General features: G+C 37.1%; 1 protein-coding gene across 1 annotated transcript in view; it reads left to right on the top strand.

The window, feature by feature from the left end:
- The window catches only part of RSBN1L (round spermatid basic protein 1 like), a 98,808-nt gene that overhangs the window by 75,359 nt on the left and 5,041 nt on the right, over positions 1-18,408 (top strand). Inside the window, exons 4-6 of the mRNA XM_050782747.1 lie at positions 7,131-7,268; positions 9,776-9,918; positions 14,325-14,492. Coding sequence (XP_050638704.1) covers positions 7,131-7,268; positions 9,776-9,918; positions 14,325-14,492 — 449 coding nt within the window. The remainder of the gene's footprint in view (positions 1-7,130; positions 7,269-9,775; positions 9,919-14,324; positions 14,493-18,408) is intronic.

Below are 18,408 nucleotides of genomic sequence, written 5' to 3' on the forward strand. Positions count from 1 at the left end.
ATTTAAGTATAGTAATTATAAAATTTTTGTACTGTGAGTTCATTTCCCTTATAATTCTTGAAAACCATTCTAAGCAATCTATCGTTTTAGGTTTTCTACCATCTGTACTTCATTCAAATATTCACTCAGACATTTATTGTGCTCCTGGGTTCTACCGTAGGGATAGAAAAAGGCAAATAAAATAGGAGTTTTCTCTGTCAATAAAGAAATTAGATTTCTGTCTTGTCACTGTCTTTAATCAGTGCACATACTCTGGAACCCTGTACTAAGAACTGTGAGAATGTGAAAACTGGAGCAGTCATTGTTTAACCACCCTTCATCCACTTCCAAACTCTAAATCTTATTTTAATTTTATTCTGGTTCTAAGTTGTTTCTCAGGCAACTTACATCAATGTGTTAACTGATGATTAAAAGTCTATTATTTTAATAATGAAACATTAAATCTGATCTGACTGTTAGACCTGCTTCACTATAGAATTGGGGCAGAACACTAGCATTTGTTGAATTCATGCTGGAGTCATTCACTGTTAGGCTAGTAAAAGCAATTTGATGTTTCATCTTTGAAACGTTGCTTACCTTTGTACTAAATTTTCATTTTGACCAATTGTGCCTGCCCCAGCCTCCTCAAATACTTATGAACTGATCTATACAAAATACCATGTCAGGGACCAGATGAGATGCTCTAATAATAATAAAAAAAGATTTACCCCTTTATTTTACTAATTTTAAAGTGGATAATACTTTCGTTCTTATTTTGGTTGCAGTTATATGGGTATTTTTGAAATAAAACGTTGATTAAATATTCCCTATTTTAATTAGAAACTATCTGCCAGATGTGGTGGATAATGGCTCCCCCTTGTGGCACAGTCATTTATGTCATTTTTAGATTGCCTCAGAATGTTCTGAGCAGGCCTTGTTTTTAAAAATAAGGGACTCTCCTCCCCACACGCTAAAAAAAAATCCTCAGCAGAATTGAATCAACAGCTTCTGCTCCCACCCCCTCAATTCTTTGGCTCTAATAATGTTCCTATTTTTATATTTTCTTCACATTGTGCTGATACAAGGTAAAAATATCTATCTTCTATATTTATTGTGGATCACTATGAAAGTATTCTGAGGAATTTTTACTATCTTGGAATGTTGATAGGTATACTAAAACAACTACAAAAAACAGGTTTTGAAGTCCAAAATAGTGTAATGCTGGACCAAATAAGTAATATTTGTTTGCATTGAGACTCCTCAGAAACTTATAGCCAGTGTGCGTGGTGAGCCTCCTAAACAAGAAGGGTTTTCCAGACTTAGAGGACTGTAGAGCTCTCTCTTCAGGGAACATGTTTTGGGAAACAGCAGGTTGTTTTCAAGTGAGTTCTTTGGAGTTTTTAAAAAAATTGCTTATTATTACTATATTTGCCTTTTCCTGATTGCAACAGTTTTCATAATTTACGTAAGAGAAAACAGTAATAAGTAAAACATCTTATAGATTTGTTTTTGGCAATATATTTCCTGTTAAGAATAGGCTACTTTTTTCCCTTTGTAGCAAGCCAATCTCAGAATCCTAAGGTGTTTTTTTTTTTTTTTAAATTACATTGTATAAGTAGAATATTAGTTTAAACAATTGTTTAATTTTCTGTTAACCAAAGCTTCTCAGATTTTGGTATTGACACTTACTGGCAATGGGTACAATAGGTCTCTTCTACTTTCTTCTTTCCCTTCATAATATTTATAGAGAATATACAAGGGGAAAAGTGATAATGTGGCCATGTTGGTCGTGGGGTTTTGTGGGGAGGGGGAGGAGATTTAGATTAAATATGTTATATTTCTTCTGAAGGCCACTATTTAAATACAAGCTTTCCCACAAATATATAATTATCATGCCTGTCTTTTATTGTGTTCTTTTTGACACATCTATATACCTAAATCAAGAGGAACTGTATGTATCTTTGTAATTCAGTGCATTTCTTTTTTTAGAAAGCAAATATATTTTATTATCATTTTTTATTTAGTTAATTTATTTTTTGAGACTGAGTCTCACTTTTGTCACCCAGACTGGAGTGCAGTGGTGCAATCTCGGCTCGCTACAATCTCCGCCTCCTGGGTTCAAGCATTCTTGTGCTTCAGCCTCCTGAGTAGCTGGGATTACAGGCACCCGCCACCATGCCTGGCTAATTTTTGTATTTTTAGTAGAGACGGGGTTTTGTTATGTTGGCCAGGCTGATCTCAAACTCCTGATCTTAAGTGATCCTCCCGCCTTGACCTCCCAAAATGCTGGGATTACAGGTGTGAGCCACTGTGCCTGGCCTATATTTTAAAGCAGTGACATGTTTTGGCTTTTTTCAGGTTAATTTTTTAACTGCATCAGAAAACTGGTTTGATTAATGTTTACTGAAGTGAATAAAAGCAAATATAGTAAGCTCACATTAAGCATCATCAGGATGTGAGATTTTCCAGATAAGTGATTTTTTTAGTTAGTGGAAACGTTTTAAGTACCAAGGTTCTATAAAAATACCTTCATTGCCGAACATATGCAACATAATGCAACTTTATTTTCAGTATTGGTTTGTCATTATGATACAATACTGATGTCTTAGGGCAGCTGCAGCTGTGCTTACCCTTTTCTCCTCCTTCCCCTTCTAAATTTGTGGTTTCTTGTCCTTTATTATTTTAGAGAGTAGTTATAATTGTGCCTAATACAGGAATGGATATGTAAGAAGAGGACATTTTATGAGCCATGGTCTTTGTGACATTTACTTTGATTATTTAGAGATTCTTCTAATACTTATCTGTTACCTCTCCCGCCTCACTGCTGTTGAATTCTTCGCAGTCTGGCATAGTCTGGATAGGTGATTTTTAGAGAATTGAGGCTTGATTTTTTGTGTGTGATATTGTAGATATAATTTTATCCTATGTAATAGGTGAATTGTAGTTATTTGGTATATAGTTTTGCAACAAAAGAGGTGTCACCAAAATCAGGAATTATTTACATTTTTGTGAAAAGCATGTGGATTTTATTCTTACGTTTTAACAGTGTAAGTACCATAATTTATTTTATCAAGCAGTATATGCTTTTTAAATTGGAAACGCTATGTGTAACTTGCCATGTTTGTAACATTTAAGTTAATGGTTACAACTGATGGATTTGAAATATTGTGTTATTAAACTAGAAATTTGTATGAAATGATATATAATTAAAAGTTAAATTACAGTGTATTTTAAAATTTAATACTTTTACAGATTAAGATTTTAATGACTTCAATTTAATTTTTAAAATTTGGTTTATGTTTATTCAGGTGGGTGATCATATTTTTATCTTTACTATTGGATAATAAATGTTTTGGAAGATCATTGCTGTTTGTTTTAAACATGTGATAGCTAAGCAGTTTTTATAAAGGGCAATTTCCTAATAGAATTTATTTTTGGTTTTATTAGTGGGCAAATGGGATCTGCCTCACGGTTTTTGTACATTCTGGTTAAAAGAGAGAGACTTATACTTTTGTTATAGTAAGTTATGTGTGAAAGTGAATTTTACATATCTATATGTTTTATATGTATTTTGGCATGAGATGGGAAGAACTAACTAAAAATTCAATTAAGATAATTAGCAATATAATCTGAGTAGAGTCTGTATTACTTTAAAAATTCAGGGTCTCTAAAAAATCCTTTGAAATAGTTATGAATTTTAATAGGACCATATTTTTTTTTTTTTTTTTTTTTTTTTTGAGACGGAGTCTCGCTCTGTCGCCCAGGCCGGGGTGCAATGGCGCGATCTCAGCTCACTGCAAGCTCCGCCTCCCGGGTTCCCGCCATTCTCCTGCCCCAGCCTCCCGAGTAGCTGGGACTACAGGCGCCCGCCACCTCGCCCGGCTAGTTTTTTGTATTTTTAGTAGAGACGGGGTTTCACTGTGTTAACCAGGATGGTCTCGATCTCCTGACCTCGTGATCCGCCCGTCTCGGCCTCCCAAAGTGCTGGGATTACAGGCTTGAGCCACCGCGCCCGGCCTATTCAGTCTTTTATGTTAAAAAATTATAATGTTTAGGTCTATACTAATTTGGACGTGTTTTATTTTGAAATAAAAAGCAATATTTGTAAACTTGGAAATTAATGTAAATGTGAATTTGAAATGAGATGGCTAGGTCGGTAATACTTCTTCAATCAATGAAATAATTATTCTAACCTGAAATAGCAACATCTGGTCAAAACAAAATTAGTAGATAAAGTTCTTGAGTCATGACACAACATATGATTTGTCTGTAATATTACCACTCAAGTTTTACCCATTTTTTTTCCTGTTACTCAGTGATACATGTTTTTATTCACATTTAAATACATAAATTTTACACTACTGTGTTAAAGGACTGTGTTAACAGTTAGTTCTGGTTTTCTGATTATTGTATTTATCTTCTACTCTCTATAGTTTAATGATGTTATAGTTTTTTGGTTTTATTTCATGTATAGTGTGACTTTTTAAAACTACTAGACAAATGGAAAGTTTAGTTGTGCTTCGTATTTTAGAAGAATTCACGTAATGAAAATTCTTTCCTAACAGTCATCCCCTCCCCACAAGATAAACTGCCCCAATTATTTAGCTGATCGTTGTTGGTGCTGTGATGTAGTAGGACGAACCAAGTCAGTGGCAGGGACTTGATTCTGGCTTTGTTAGAACTAAATGTTTTAGGTATCTAATTTAAACAAGATAAGGAAATTTATGCACAGAGAATGTACTTATTTGTGAAGTGGAAATATATATAATTTGACTTTTTTTTTTTTGGGTCTCGCTGTGTTGCTCAGGCTGATCTTGAGCTCCTGGGCTCAAGTGATCCTCTTGCCTCTGCCTTCTGGGTAGCTGGGATTACAGTTTCGTGCCACCACCCCTAACTCTAATTTGACTTTTTAGATATATTTCAAAGCACTTGGAAAATTTGTGTTTTACAATATCAGTTGTTTGATTTCACTTTCTAAATGGCTATTGTCTCTCAAAACTCCTTATGGTCATTTGCAGATACAAAACTTAGAATCTCAGAATCACTTAACAGACTTGATGTGTTATATTCTGGTAAATGTGCTAGAGTTCAGATTGATACCCTTAGCCTCTTTGTTAGACTGTGTTATAGAGATGCATAGACTGGATTTCTTACTGTGTTGCTATTAATGCATCTAAACATCTAGAGTCTGAAGACTGTTGTAGAGTTAGGCTTTAACTTTTAGCTCTCTTGATATAGGAGATGATAGGAATTTTTAGGAGACAGGAAAAAGGTGAGACAATGAGTACACAATGGGGGCACAAGCTCCAACTGTTCTTTTTTTTGTTTTTTGTTTTTTTTTGAGACAGGATCTCGCTCTGTTGTCCAGGCTGGAGTGCAGTAGCATGATCACAGCTCACTGCAGCCTGGACCTGCCAGGCTGAAGATATCCTCCTGCCTCTCAAAGTGCTGGGATTACAGGCCCCTAATTTTCTAACTTGTAGGAATGGTTTGTAGTTCTGATAAGTCAATTTGTAAGTTTAGGAAAACTTAAGCTTGGATATCTGGTGAATTTATTAAAGAATTAACGTCATTAAACTGCTTTGCTGATTATAATAACAAATGAGATTCTCTGTCTTAAATGATTTTGTTTTGAAAACATATGGGTTGGATTTACTTTGTTATATTGTGATACTCTTACCAGCTGTGATTGTAACGATTCAACTTTTGATGTGACTATCTTTTATAATCTGTGTCTGTGATGTGATAAAAGTTGACCATCCATGTTTGCCTGAAATACCAAGACTCTCAGTTTTAAGACTGATAGTCCTGGGCAAACTGGGACAAATTGGTCTCCTAAATTTGGTGTCCACAAAGGCTAATCCTGAGAAAGAGACAGTTACAATTTTGCTTATAATTTGGTTATCAAAAGGAGTTGTTTTGCTTGAAGACAGACTCAACTTGTTTACTAGTGTTAGTATATGAAAACACGTAGGTTTCTTTGTCAGGATTTAAATATGCTGGCAAAAAATGTCATTACCAGTGAATCTTGAGGTTCAGATGGCTTTGTTTTGGCTCTTTGAATGCCACCCATTTACTAGCAATATGGCGGGTGAGTTTATATCATTATCAAGTTTTCTTCAGCAATCTGCTGTAAAACATTCCAGTTAAGGAAATCAAAGCTCAAGGAACGTAAATAATTTCTGAAGGTCATGTAGCTGGTAGATAGCAAAGGCACATTTGGATCTTAGGATTCCTGATTCTTAACCTCCCCTCCCCTCCCCTCCTGTCCCCGCCCCTCCCCACCCCTCCCCCCCCACAGAGTCTTGCTCTATCGCCCAGGCTGGAGTGCAGTGGCACGATCTCGGCTCAGTGCAAGCCCCATCTCCCAGATTCACACCATTCTCCTGCCTCAGTCTCCCAAATAGCTGGGACTACAGGCGCCTGCCACCACACCCGGCTAATTTTTTTGTATTTTTAGTGGAGATGGGGTTTCACTGTGTTAGCCAGGATAGTCTTGATCTCCTGACCTTGTGATCTGCCCGCCTTGGGCTCCCAAAGTGCTGGGATTACAGGCGTGAGCCACTGTGCCTGGCCGTAATTCTTAATTTCTAGTAGTTTCTCATCAGAATTAATAATAGATACATAAACTGGTTTCTAGTTAATATTGTAAGATCAAAAAAGAAGAGCATCGCTGGTGGCCTTTTAGACATATAAGCCACTGGTGATGATTAATGTTTTCAGAGGGTCTACTTTGGAAAATTTTGATGAAAAGATATGAACCTCATTTTACTTTAGAAAAATGCAGCCAACTTTGAAAAATACACCAACTTTTGAATATTCAGATAATGAGTTCCTCTGTTCTAAGGAGATGTTAGTTGTCTAGAATTAATGCTTATTTGTCTTAACTGTGTTTTCATAAGCAGTGTGTAGGAATAGTTAGAGAAAGTAAAATAGCTTGATTTAGTGCAAGTTTTATTTTTAAAATGCCTTATCTGTTACTGTTCGTAAAGTTTTGTTTTGTTTTGCTTGCCTCCTTATGATATAATATTCTGAGATAAAAATTTATTGTTACAAAATGATAGCAAGCATTATGTGTAACTTTTAATTAAATCCATTTTCTTCAGGTAAAAATAATGTATTTAACTTTTAATTAAATCCATATTCTTCAGGTAAAAAGAACGTATTCTCATGGTACTTACAGAGCTGGCCCAATGCGACAAATAAGCTTGGTGGGAGCAGTTGATGAAGAAGTAGGAGATTATTTCCCTGAGTTCCTTGACATGTTGGAAGAGTCACCATTTTTAAAAGTAAGAGATAATCTCTCCTGGGATTAGAGTTTTTGTTTAAAAAGGCAAGAAAAACCAATATGAGTAATCTAAATTGTGAGTGTTTCTTTCATGCTACATGCACTATAAATGAATGGCTGTTTCAGAAATGGAAACATTTTGGTTTATTTGAACTGGAGGGAAGGAGAGCAAGAGATGGGAAACTCACATAATTCTTGTGTGTACATGTGACATCTCAGGTCCTGATTGTAATGGCAAAGCTAAGTGGTGGGCCATGAAATAACACCTGTTAACACTTTAGGAATTTAGGTTCCATGTGTTTATCAGCTCTTTATAAACTAAGTACTAAAGGATTTAAGAAGTACAGGAAAGATTCTACTACAAATGTTTAAGACAAAGGAATGGCAGTTTAGCATTGTGGAAAACTGGCCTGGGAAATTACACATCCATATTTTAGCCTTGGCTGTACCTGTCTGGGTTGGGAAAGCCATTTAAACTTTCTGGGCTTCAGTTTCATCATCCATAAAATAACATGTTTAGACAATGTAGCCAAAGGCCCCTTTATTTTATTTATTTTTTTGAGACAGTCTCACTGTGTGTCCCGGCTGGAGTATAGTGGTGTAATGTGGAGCCCTGACCTCCGTGGGCTCAGATGATCCTCCCACCTCAGCCTCCCAAGTACCTGGGACTACAGGCACATGCCACCATGCCCAGCTAACTTTTGTATTTTTTGTGGAAATGGGGTTTCACCACGTTGCTGAGACTGGTCTCGAACTCTTGGGCTCAAGTGATCCTCCTGTCTTGGCCTCCCAAAGTGCTGGGATTACAGGTGTGAGCCCCTGTGCCCACCCCCACAGGCCCCTTTAAATAATTTGTAGCCAGATTCCTTTTTTTTTTTTTTTTTAAAAAGCCTCTTCATTTTCAGAAAATACTTCTTCTTGTGAGCTGCTGGGGCTATCCCACTGAGAGAGGAATCTCTGAGCTGTGTAGTTAGGTTAATTATTTAATCAGTAACTCAAAGGTCAGTGCAAACCTGCACTGAAATTCAGGGTCCAGGTAAGCTGTGGAATGTGACAAGATTTCTAATACTCACCACATAATCTATAAGACATCTTTTCTTTTACCACTTCTGTTTGCTTGGTGTTTTTACCCTCTATGTGCATGTATCTTTTTCTTCCCTTTCTCTTTAACCTTGTTCCATTCCTTTTTCTCTTTTCCTTTTAAACTTTTTGTTCCTTTTCTACTTCTCTCTAGTAGTTACATAATGGAATTAGGTTGCATTTATTATTGAATTATATTTAAAAATTACCAAATATTATTTAAATGGTTGCTTCAAATTTAATTTTCAAAGTACATGAACTAAATGCATTATTTCTCTTTTCCTTCCGCTTCTGCTTCCCCTTCCCCTTCCCCCTTCCTTTTCCCTTTCCCTTCCCCTTTCCCTTCCTTTCCTTTGACAGGTCCTGCTATGTTGCCCAGGCTAGTTTTGAAGTCCTGGGCTCAAGCAGTCTTCCTGCTTCAGCCTCCCAAAGTGCTGGGATTATAGACGTGAGCTACCCGCACCCAACCTAAATGCATTGTTTCTACAGAAATTTGACAATCCTTTTTGAAAAGGGGGTGTGTGGTGAATTTTAAAAAAATTTTTTTTCTCAACATTCCATGGACAGTGGCCCTCAGTTTCCTTCCTTCTTCTCTCTGTCTCTCTCTTTTTTTTGGTTTGAGACCATCCAGGCTGGAGTGCAGTCGTGCGATCTCGGCTCACTGCAACCTCTGCCTCCCAGGTTTAAGTGATTCTCATGCCTCAGCCTTTCGAGTAGCTGGGATTACAGACACTACCATGATCCGATCCGCTAATTGTTTGTGTTTTTACTTGAGATGGGTTTCGCCGTGTTGCCCAGGCTGGTCTCAAACTCCTGAGCTCAGGTGATCTGCCTGCCTCAGCCTCCCAAAGTGTTGGGATTACAGGCGTGAGCCACTGTGCCTGGCCACCTTCTTCTCTTTTCTCTTCCCGTTCCCCTCTGTCTCTTTTCTCTTTCTTTCTTTCTTTCTTTCTTTCTTTCTTTCTTTCTTTCTTTCTTTCTTTCTTTCTTTCTTTCTTTCTTTCTTTCTTTCTTTCTTTCTTTCTTTCTTTCTTTTTTTCTTTCTTTTCTTTCTTTCTTTCTCTCTTTCTTTCTTTCTTTCTCCTTCTTTCCTTCTTTCTCTCTCTTTCTTTCTTTCTTTTTCTTTTCTCTTTTTTCCTTTCTCTTTCTTTCTCTTTCTTTCTTTTCTTTCTGCTAGAGGTGAATCATACCTCTAGCAGGGTAGGGGGACAGAACCATCCAAGCATAATTATTTTCTTGGTGTGTTTGAAACAATTTTTTGAAGCAAAGTATATCAATATATAGGGATATATTCAATATGTATTTCAAGTGCTTAAGTACAAAGCTGTGAATGAAAGTGTGTTTGTCAGGGGAACAATGTTATTATTAACATACACTTGAAGATACATTTTGAAAATAATTGCAATCTACATAATTATTTGTCTCCAGTGTACACTGCCATGGGGGACGCTATCTAGTCTAAAATTACAGAGTCGAAAAGATAGTGATGATGGTCCCATCATGTGGGTTCGTCCAGGAGAACAAATGATCCCTGTGGCTGATATGCCAAAGTCACCTTTCAAAAGGAAAAGGTATGTTGTATACACATTTTTATTAGAGGAGATGAGTGTTTGTATGTTGGGGTGTGTATGTTAGTTCAAAATTGGAGGAAGAAGGAAGGCAAAGTTTAGACCATAATTGGGATATAAATTTAAAAATAGTGATACATGCTAATATAATTTGTTATAAAACCTAAAATGTAAATAGGGCATGAGAAATGTAGGCAAATGACAAGAAATCGTAATGATGAATGGAAAAAATGTCATAAAATATAAACTATTTTGGAATAAATTTAATAATATTCAGAACCTGTGCTAAAAAGACTAAAACATTTTGTGGAGGATATAAAATAAGATCAGAACAAATGGAAAGCCTTACTGTGTTCTGGATTGGATAAAAATAATAGTTCTTTAAATTTTTTTGCATTTCAATTGGACTAACACTTCCATTCCTGGATAAAATGATTTTAAAATTCATAAGGAAGTAAATTTTTCAGTGAAAGAGAAGATAAGTGAGGGGGAGCTTATGATACAGGATATTAAAAGTTACTATAAAGTTCAAATAGATCATTGGAATAAGAGTCCAGAAATAGATCTAAGTATATTGGGAACTTAATATATGAGATAGGTGGGAAGAGGAAGATGTATTTAATGAATAATGCTGGCATATTTGGCTCTCATAAAAACAAAGGCGGCAGAGCCCCTACCTTATTACAAGAAGTAAATTAGAGAATTAAGCATCACAGATAAAACAGTTAAAATATTAGAATAAAATTGTTTAAGCCTGGAGGAGACCTTCCTAAGCAAGACCAAACAATGCAGTGACAATAGTATTTGGGAGGGAAGTGACATCAACAATGAAGTTCAAAATTATGATAGACTGGACTAAAACATTCGGAACTCATGACAGACTAAAGTTAATGTCCAAAGAGCATTCTCAAGTGTAAACAACCGAGTAGAAAAATAGACCTCAGGCAGTTAAGTTTATTTTAAAAGAACTATGAGATATTTTTATTCATTATATTGGCAAAAATTATTAATATAGCAATAATATTATAGGCTGGTAGGTATGTGAAGAAACAATTTTTTATATATTGTTGACTGGAGGATGAGCTGCTGTAATTTTGTGAAAGTAATCCAGCAATAGATCATAAAATTTAACATAAAACTCTTTGATCTAGCACTCCTACTTTTGGGAATCTATCCCAAGAAATAAAAACACGAAAGGTAAATAAATTTGTGGTAAGAAAAACGTTTTAAAAGGGTCCGAATGACTGTCAACAGGGGAATGGTTGAATAGATTTCATACATTCTTATTAAAGAGTATAGTGAGGCCAGGTGCAGTGGCTCACGCCTGTAATCCCAGCACTTTGGGAGGCTGAGGCGGGGGGATAGGGGTTTTACCATGTTGGCCAGGATGGTCTTGATCTCTTGACCTCTTGCCTGAGGTCAGGAGTTTGAGATCAGCCTGGCCAACATGAGGAAACCCCGTCTCTACTAAAAATACAAAAATTATCTCAGCGTGGTGGCACATGCCTGTAATCCCAGCTACTCAGGAGGCTGAGGCAGGAGAATTGCTTGAGCCTGGGAGATAAAGGTTGCAGTGAGCCCAGATCGTGTCACTGCACTCCAGCCTGGCCGATAGAGCGAGACTGTGTTTCAGAAAAAGAGAGTATAGTGAAATAAGCCAGGTGCAGTGGCTCTTTTATGTAATCCTAGCACTTTGGGAGGCCAAGGTGGGAGGATAACCTGAATCCCAAGAGTTCAGGACCAGCATGAGCAACATAGTGAGATGCTGCCTCTACAAAATAAAAAAATAAAAAAAATTTAGCCAGTGTGGTGGCACATGTCTGTAGCCCTAGCTACTTGGAAGGCTGAGTCAAGGACTCCTTGAGCCCAAGAGTTTGAGGCTGCAGTAAGTTATGAGTACATCACTGCACTCCAGCCTGGGTGACAGAACCAGACCCTGTCTCTTAAAAAAAAAAAAAAAAAAAAAAGGCAAAATAGTTAGTTTTAAAAAATGTCTTGATCTAGATGGATATTCATGACACTTGAAAACAGCCAAATGTAGTGTAATGTATCTAGTATGATTTTGTCTTTATCCAAAGAAATAAATAACAGAATCCTCCTATGTGTGATTGTGTATTTATGTGAGCACAGAGAAAAGTGTGGAGAAAATGTACATTTGTACATTAGGGTAACGTCAGTTGGAATGGATGGAGATGATGCTAGGAGAGATTATAGCCTTTTTTGTTTTTGTTTTTGAGACTGAGTCTTGTTCTGTCACCAGGCTAGAGTGCGGTGGCACAGTCTAGCCTCACTGCAACCTCCGCGTCCCGGGTTCAAGAGATTCTCCTGCCTCCGCCTCCCGAGTAGCTGGGACTACAGGCACGTGCCACCACACCCAGCTAATTCTTGTATTTTTAGTAGAGATGGGGTTTTACCACGTTGGCCAGGATGGTCTTGATCTCTTGACCTCATGATCCTCCCGCCTCAGCCTCCCGAAGTGCACAGGTGTGAGCCACCGTGCCCGTCCTGATTATAGGTTTTTCTTTAGATACCTAAAGGTGGTTTTACTGGTTACAGTGATTATTAAGTTAAAAAGAAAATGGGGAAAAAGTCATTGAGTAAACTCTGGGTTGCATGATGGCAGGGACTTTATTGGGTTTGTTACTAATGTGTCTCTAACACCTAAACACAGTGTCTGGTGCTTAATATTTATTGGATGAATAAAATTTTACAGGTTAATTTATAAGTTAGTAGTAAATGGTAAAACTGATGTGTTCCTCAGTGATTCTTTTTTTTTTTTTTTCCTTTTTTGAGGCGGAGTCTAGCTCTGTCACCCAGGCTGGAGTGCAGTGGTATAATCTCAGCTCACTGCAACCTCTGCCTCCGCGGTTCAAGTGATTCTCCTGCCTCAGCCTCCTGAGTAGCTGGGACTGTAGGCGTGCACCACCATACCCTGCTCATTTTTGTATTTTTAATAGAGACAGGATTTCGTCGTTTTGGCCAGGCTGGTCTCAAACTCCTAACCTCAGGTGATCCACCCGCCTCGGCCTCCCAAAGTGCTAGGATTACAAGCGTGAGCCACTGTGCCCGGCCCCCTCAGTGATTCTTAATTTTTTTTTTTTTTTGAATGTATGGATCATTTTGAGAATCTGAAAGTCTTTTCTCAGAACAATACAGATAAATACAAACTTTTAGATGTAATTTAAAGGGGTTCAACACTACCTTGAGGAACTTCATTCACCTCAGGGTATACAAGCCACGGTATATGCGATAATAGTTTAACAAAAACAGTGTCAGGCATTGTGCCAAGTGCTATATAGTCTTAATTCATTAGAATGTGGTATTTATGCAACTAAATTTGTGAGTTTGAGAACCTGTTAGGTTTCCAGAGGAAGCAACACCATCTGGCATTCTGACACATGTAGAACATTAATCACGAAGAGCCAAAAAAAAAAATCATTTTATGTGTATGTGTAATAAGACTGTAATGCAGGGTGCACACAGAGTAGTTAAATAATAGAGATTAAGGGTGGGAAAGTAGAGAACCAGTTAGGAAGAGTGAGCCCTGGGAAGACAGACAAGAATGAGAGGAGACAATTATGGGGGTAATACAGAGTTGCATCTGGAAGAAACAAAAACCATAGAGGAAGATACATAAAATGAATCTCAGCCAGAGAAATTCTTCTTACCCTTTCCTTGCTTACAGCAAAATTGGAGAGGTTTCAGCAATGAGTGAGGCTAAGTAGGCAGCAACTTCTGTATGCATATGCATTCTAGAAGGAAAGTGGTAGAGGACAGGGCCAGTGGGAAATGGCTGTCTTCCAAGACAGAGCTAAGGTTTTCCTTTCTACTTCCAATAAACCATGTATATTTTGTGGAAGCACTTATTGCTGGGTGTTTTATTGCTAAATCTATTTCTTTGATCCTTCCCTCACTAGACAGACTATAAACTCCCACGAGAGTAGGGTCCTCTTCTGTCTTATTTGCTATTGTCTCATTCACTGGCCCCAGTTCCTAGATAGTACCTAGCACATAGTATGTGTCTTATTAATATTGAATTAATGCATTTTTAAAAGTTACCTGTTTGTTTCAGATATATATCTATCTATCTTGTGTTACCCAAGAGATTTGAGTGGGGGCATGGTACCAAAGCCCCAGGTAAAGATTCTGTGTATAGGGAAACTTAGGTAAACAACACCATTTGTAATTTAATTTTTTATCCGTGTATTTCCTTACAACTGTTACTTTTATGAAGGTATATTTGAAAAATGAGGGTATTGTATGTGTGTTTTTGTTTGTTCTTGTTCATTTTAAAGATAGAATTTGATTTGAGAGCAGATTTAATATCTTTTTGTCTGAATTATGTGATTATTGAATGTTTGATGGCAATTGTCACTATATAAATGTAATTTTCTTTTTTAAAAAAACAGAACTACCAATGAAATAAAAAATCTTCAGTACCTACCTCGAACAAGTGAGCCCCGTGAGATGCTCTTTGAAGACAGGACAAGAGCTCATGCAGATCATATAGGACAAGGTTTTGAACGACAGACTACAGCTGCTGTTGGAGTGCTGAAGGCTGTGCACTGTGGAGAGTGGTATGTATAACTACTGCTATTTTAATCAAAGAATTTCTTGGCTTCTACAATTTTTCTTGGAAAATCTTAGTCACTCCTCCTTACTGTGAGAAAAAAGTTGCGTTTTTTACCTGTATTTGGATATCTTAATTGTATAATTGTACTAAAGATTTTAAATTGCTAGAATCTGGCTGGGCAGGGTGGCTCACACCTGTAATCCCAGCACTTTGGGAGGCTGAGGTGGGTGGATCACGAAGTCAGGAGATCAAGACCAGCCTGGCCAATATGGTGAAACCCTGTCTCTACTAAAAATACAAAAATTAGCCAGGCATGGTGGCGCACGCCTGTAGTCCCAGCTACTCGAGAGGCTGAGGCAGGAGAAACGCTTGAACCCAGGAGGCTGAGGGTGCAGTGAGCCGAGATCGTGCCACTGCACTCCAGCCTGGGTGACAGAGCAAGACTCTGTCTCAAACAAAAACAAAAACAAATAAATTGCCAGAATCTAGGTTTAAACATTTGGGTTAACTGAAATAATTAATTTCATGTTCTAAGTGACGTAGATGTGAAAAAAAATTAAGGTAAAAGGAAAACTAAGGCTTACCTGGTGCATACTGTATGCCTGTTTACAAATGTCATTTAATTTAATTTTTCTCAACTACGTTTTGCTCCATATTTATCATATAAGGAAACTGAGGCTCAGGGCTGTCAAATAATTTTTTTTTAAAGTCATATAGTTAGTAAATGGTACAGCAGAGACTGATTTCAATCTGATTCCGCTCTGTTCTGTTTTCTCTTCCTCCTGCTTTTCTGTACCCTTTCTGAGGTTTGGTTTCTCTTTATTATGTATTTGCTTTTCCATATTCTTTTTTTTCCAGCTTTGCTTACAAGTTTCACTTTGAATATTTTGACAGATTAAAAAATGGATTATTCTTTTAAATATACTTGAGATGTCATCTCATACATTGTTACTTTCCATTTATTAAATGGATAAAACATATAAAGCAAAGTTACTGTAATTTTGCGGCTGGGTGTGATGGCTCACGCCTGTAATTCCAGCACTTTGGGAGGCCAAGGCGGGTGGATCACCTAAGGTCAGGAGTTCGAGACCAGCCTGGACAACATGGTGAAACCTCATCTCTATTAAACATATGAAAATGAAGCTGGGCGTGGTGGCTCACGCCTGTAATCCCAGCACTTTGGGAGGCCGAGGCGGGCGGATCACGAGGTCAGGAGATCAAGACCATCCTGGTTAACACGGTGAAACCCCGTCTCTACTAAAAATACAAAAAATTAGCCGGGCGTGGTGGCAGGCACCTGTAGTCCCAGCTACTCGGGAGGCTGAGGCAGGAGAGTGGCCTGAACCCAGGAGGCGGAGCTTGCAGTGAGCCGAGCTCGCACCACTGCACTCCAGCCTGGGCTATAGAGCAAGACTCTGTCTCAAAAAAAAAACAAAAAAAACGAAAATTAGCTGGGGCCAGGCATAGTGGTTCACACCTGTAATCCCAGCACTTTGGGAGGCTGAGGTGGGAAGATAACGAGGTCAGGAGTTCAAGACCAGCCTGACCAACGTGGTGAAACCCCATCTCTGCTAAAAATACACACACACACACACACACACACACACACAAAATTAGGCGGGCATGGTGGCACGTGCCTGTAATCCCACCTACTGACGAGGCTGAGGCAGGAGAATTGCTTGAACCCAGGAGGCAGAGGGTGCAGTGAGCCGAGATGGTGCCACTGCACTTCAGCCTGGGCGACAAGAGCAAAACTCTGTCCCGCCACCAAAAAAAAAATAATTTTGCTTGCTTAGATTTTTGTTTTCCAAAATCAAGTATTGTTTGGGTATGAAATGTGAGTTGGAATATGCTATTTTGCTTATTAGAACCATTTAAATTTTTTTTCCCCCCCGAAGAGACAGGGCCTCACTCTGTTGCCCAGCCTATAGTTCAGTGGTGCTGTCATGGCTCACAGCAGCCTTGACCTCTTAGGCTGAAGCAAGCCTCTTGCCTCAGCCTCCCGAGTAGCTAGGACTACAGCCACACACCACCACATCTATAAATTAAGAACAATTAAGTCAACTTTGTTGATAGTGAATGTGGTTCACGTCTTTTATAGTCTTACTTATTTTTGTCTACTTGTTAATTTGCAGCTTTAATACTGGATTTGTCTTTTTCCTGTCAGTTTTTCTAGTTTTTGCTCTATTTTTTCTTTTGTGACAGTTTTATCAAGCCATGATCACATACCATACAATTCACCCATTTAAAGTGTACATACAGTTGAATAGTTTTTAGTATATTCACAGAGTTGTGCAACCACCACCAAAATGATAGAACATATGATAGAACATTTTCATCACTTCACAAAGAAACCACAGCCTTTAGCCATCACCTCCCCAATCCTCCATCCTCCATCCTCCATACTCCCAGCCCTAGGCAAGCACTAATTTACTTTCTGTCAGTAGGTATATGTCTGTTCTTAACATCTAATATAAATGGAATCACATAACGTGGTCTTTTGTGATTAGCTTCTTTCACTTAGCATAGTGTTTTGAAGGTTGTTCCATATAGTTTGAAGCTGTGTTCTTAGGCAAGTACACATTTAGAATTGTTATTCTTGATAAATTGACCTATTTTTTCATTATAAACTGCCCTTTTTATCCTTGGTAATATTCCTTGTCCTGAAACTTTGTTAATGTAGCCAATTCAGCCTTCTTATGATTTGTATTTACATGCTGTATCTTTTCCCATTCTTTTTCTTTTAACTTATGTCTATATTATTGTTACATGTAGATAGATACATAGTTGAGTCTTACTTTTTTTAACCCAGTGACAATCTTTGTCTTTTAATTGGAGTATTTAGATTATTTACATTTAATAGAAATATTAGTAAATTTGATTTTAAATTTACCTTCTTGCTTTTTCCAATTTGCTTCTTTATTCCTTTTTTACCCGTTTTCTTGTCATATTTAAGCATTCCATTTTACCTCCATGATTTGGTTAGTAGCTTATAGCACTGTGGTTTTTTTTTTGTTTTTTTTTTTTTAAATTTCATTGTTGTCAACTTACCACAGTCTGCCTTCAAATAATATTAGACTTCTTTATGTAATGTGTAAGAATCTTTCAATAGTATACTTCCAGTTATTCCCTCCCCTTCACATTTCTGGCCTTTGTGCTAATTGTCTTGTATTTTACTTTACGTATGCTATAAACCCCACGATGTATGTTATTACTTTTTCTTTAAAGAATCATTTCTAAAGATATTTCTTTAAATGAGAATAAAACCTCTTTCATATTTATCATTAGGTGTGCTATACATTCCTTTTCATAGATCTACATTTTCATTTAAGTATCATTTTCCTTCCGCCTGAAGAAATTCCTTTAGCAGTCTTTGTTATGCTGGTTTTCCGGTGACAGATTCTCTCAGCTTTTGTTTATTTGAACATGTTTTTATTTCACATTTTTGGAGGATATTTTTGGTGGGTATAGAATTCTAGATTGACTTTTTCTTTTAGTACTTTAAAAGTAGTCCATTCTCTTCAGGGTTGCATTGCCTTTGATAAGAAGCCTATGATCATTCTTATCCTTCTTTCTCTGTATATAATGTATTACATGATTCTCAGATTTTCTTTTTTTATCACTGGTTTTTAGAAATTTAGTTATGATTTGCCTTCATATGATTTTTTTTAATGTTGTTTGGAATTTTATTCCAAAATCCATTTTTTAGCATCTCTGTAAAAATGTATTTATATATTCCTAATTAATTGAAGAATTTGAGAATTTTTTAGAATTATATTTAAAGGGACGAGTAACCTCAGCAAACACCAAGTTTATTATATTGGTACTTTTCTAATGAAATCTCTTAATTTATAAAGTTACTTAAGAGTTTTATGCATCAGTATAGTTATATGTATCTTCTATGGAAAGAAAATACTCCC

The sequence above is a fragment of the Macaca thibetana genome, chromosome 3 (assembly GCF_024542745.1).
Source record: "Macaca thibetana thibetana isolate TM-01 chromosome 3, ASM2454274v1, whole genome shotgun sequence".
Lineage (NCBI taxonomy): Eukaryota > Metazoa > Chordata > Mammalia > Primates > Cercopithecidae > Macaca > Macaca thibetana.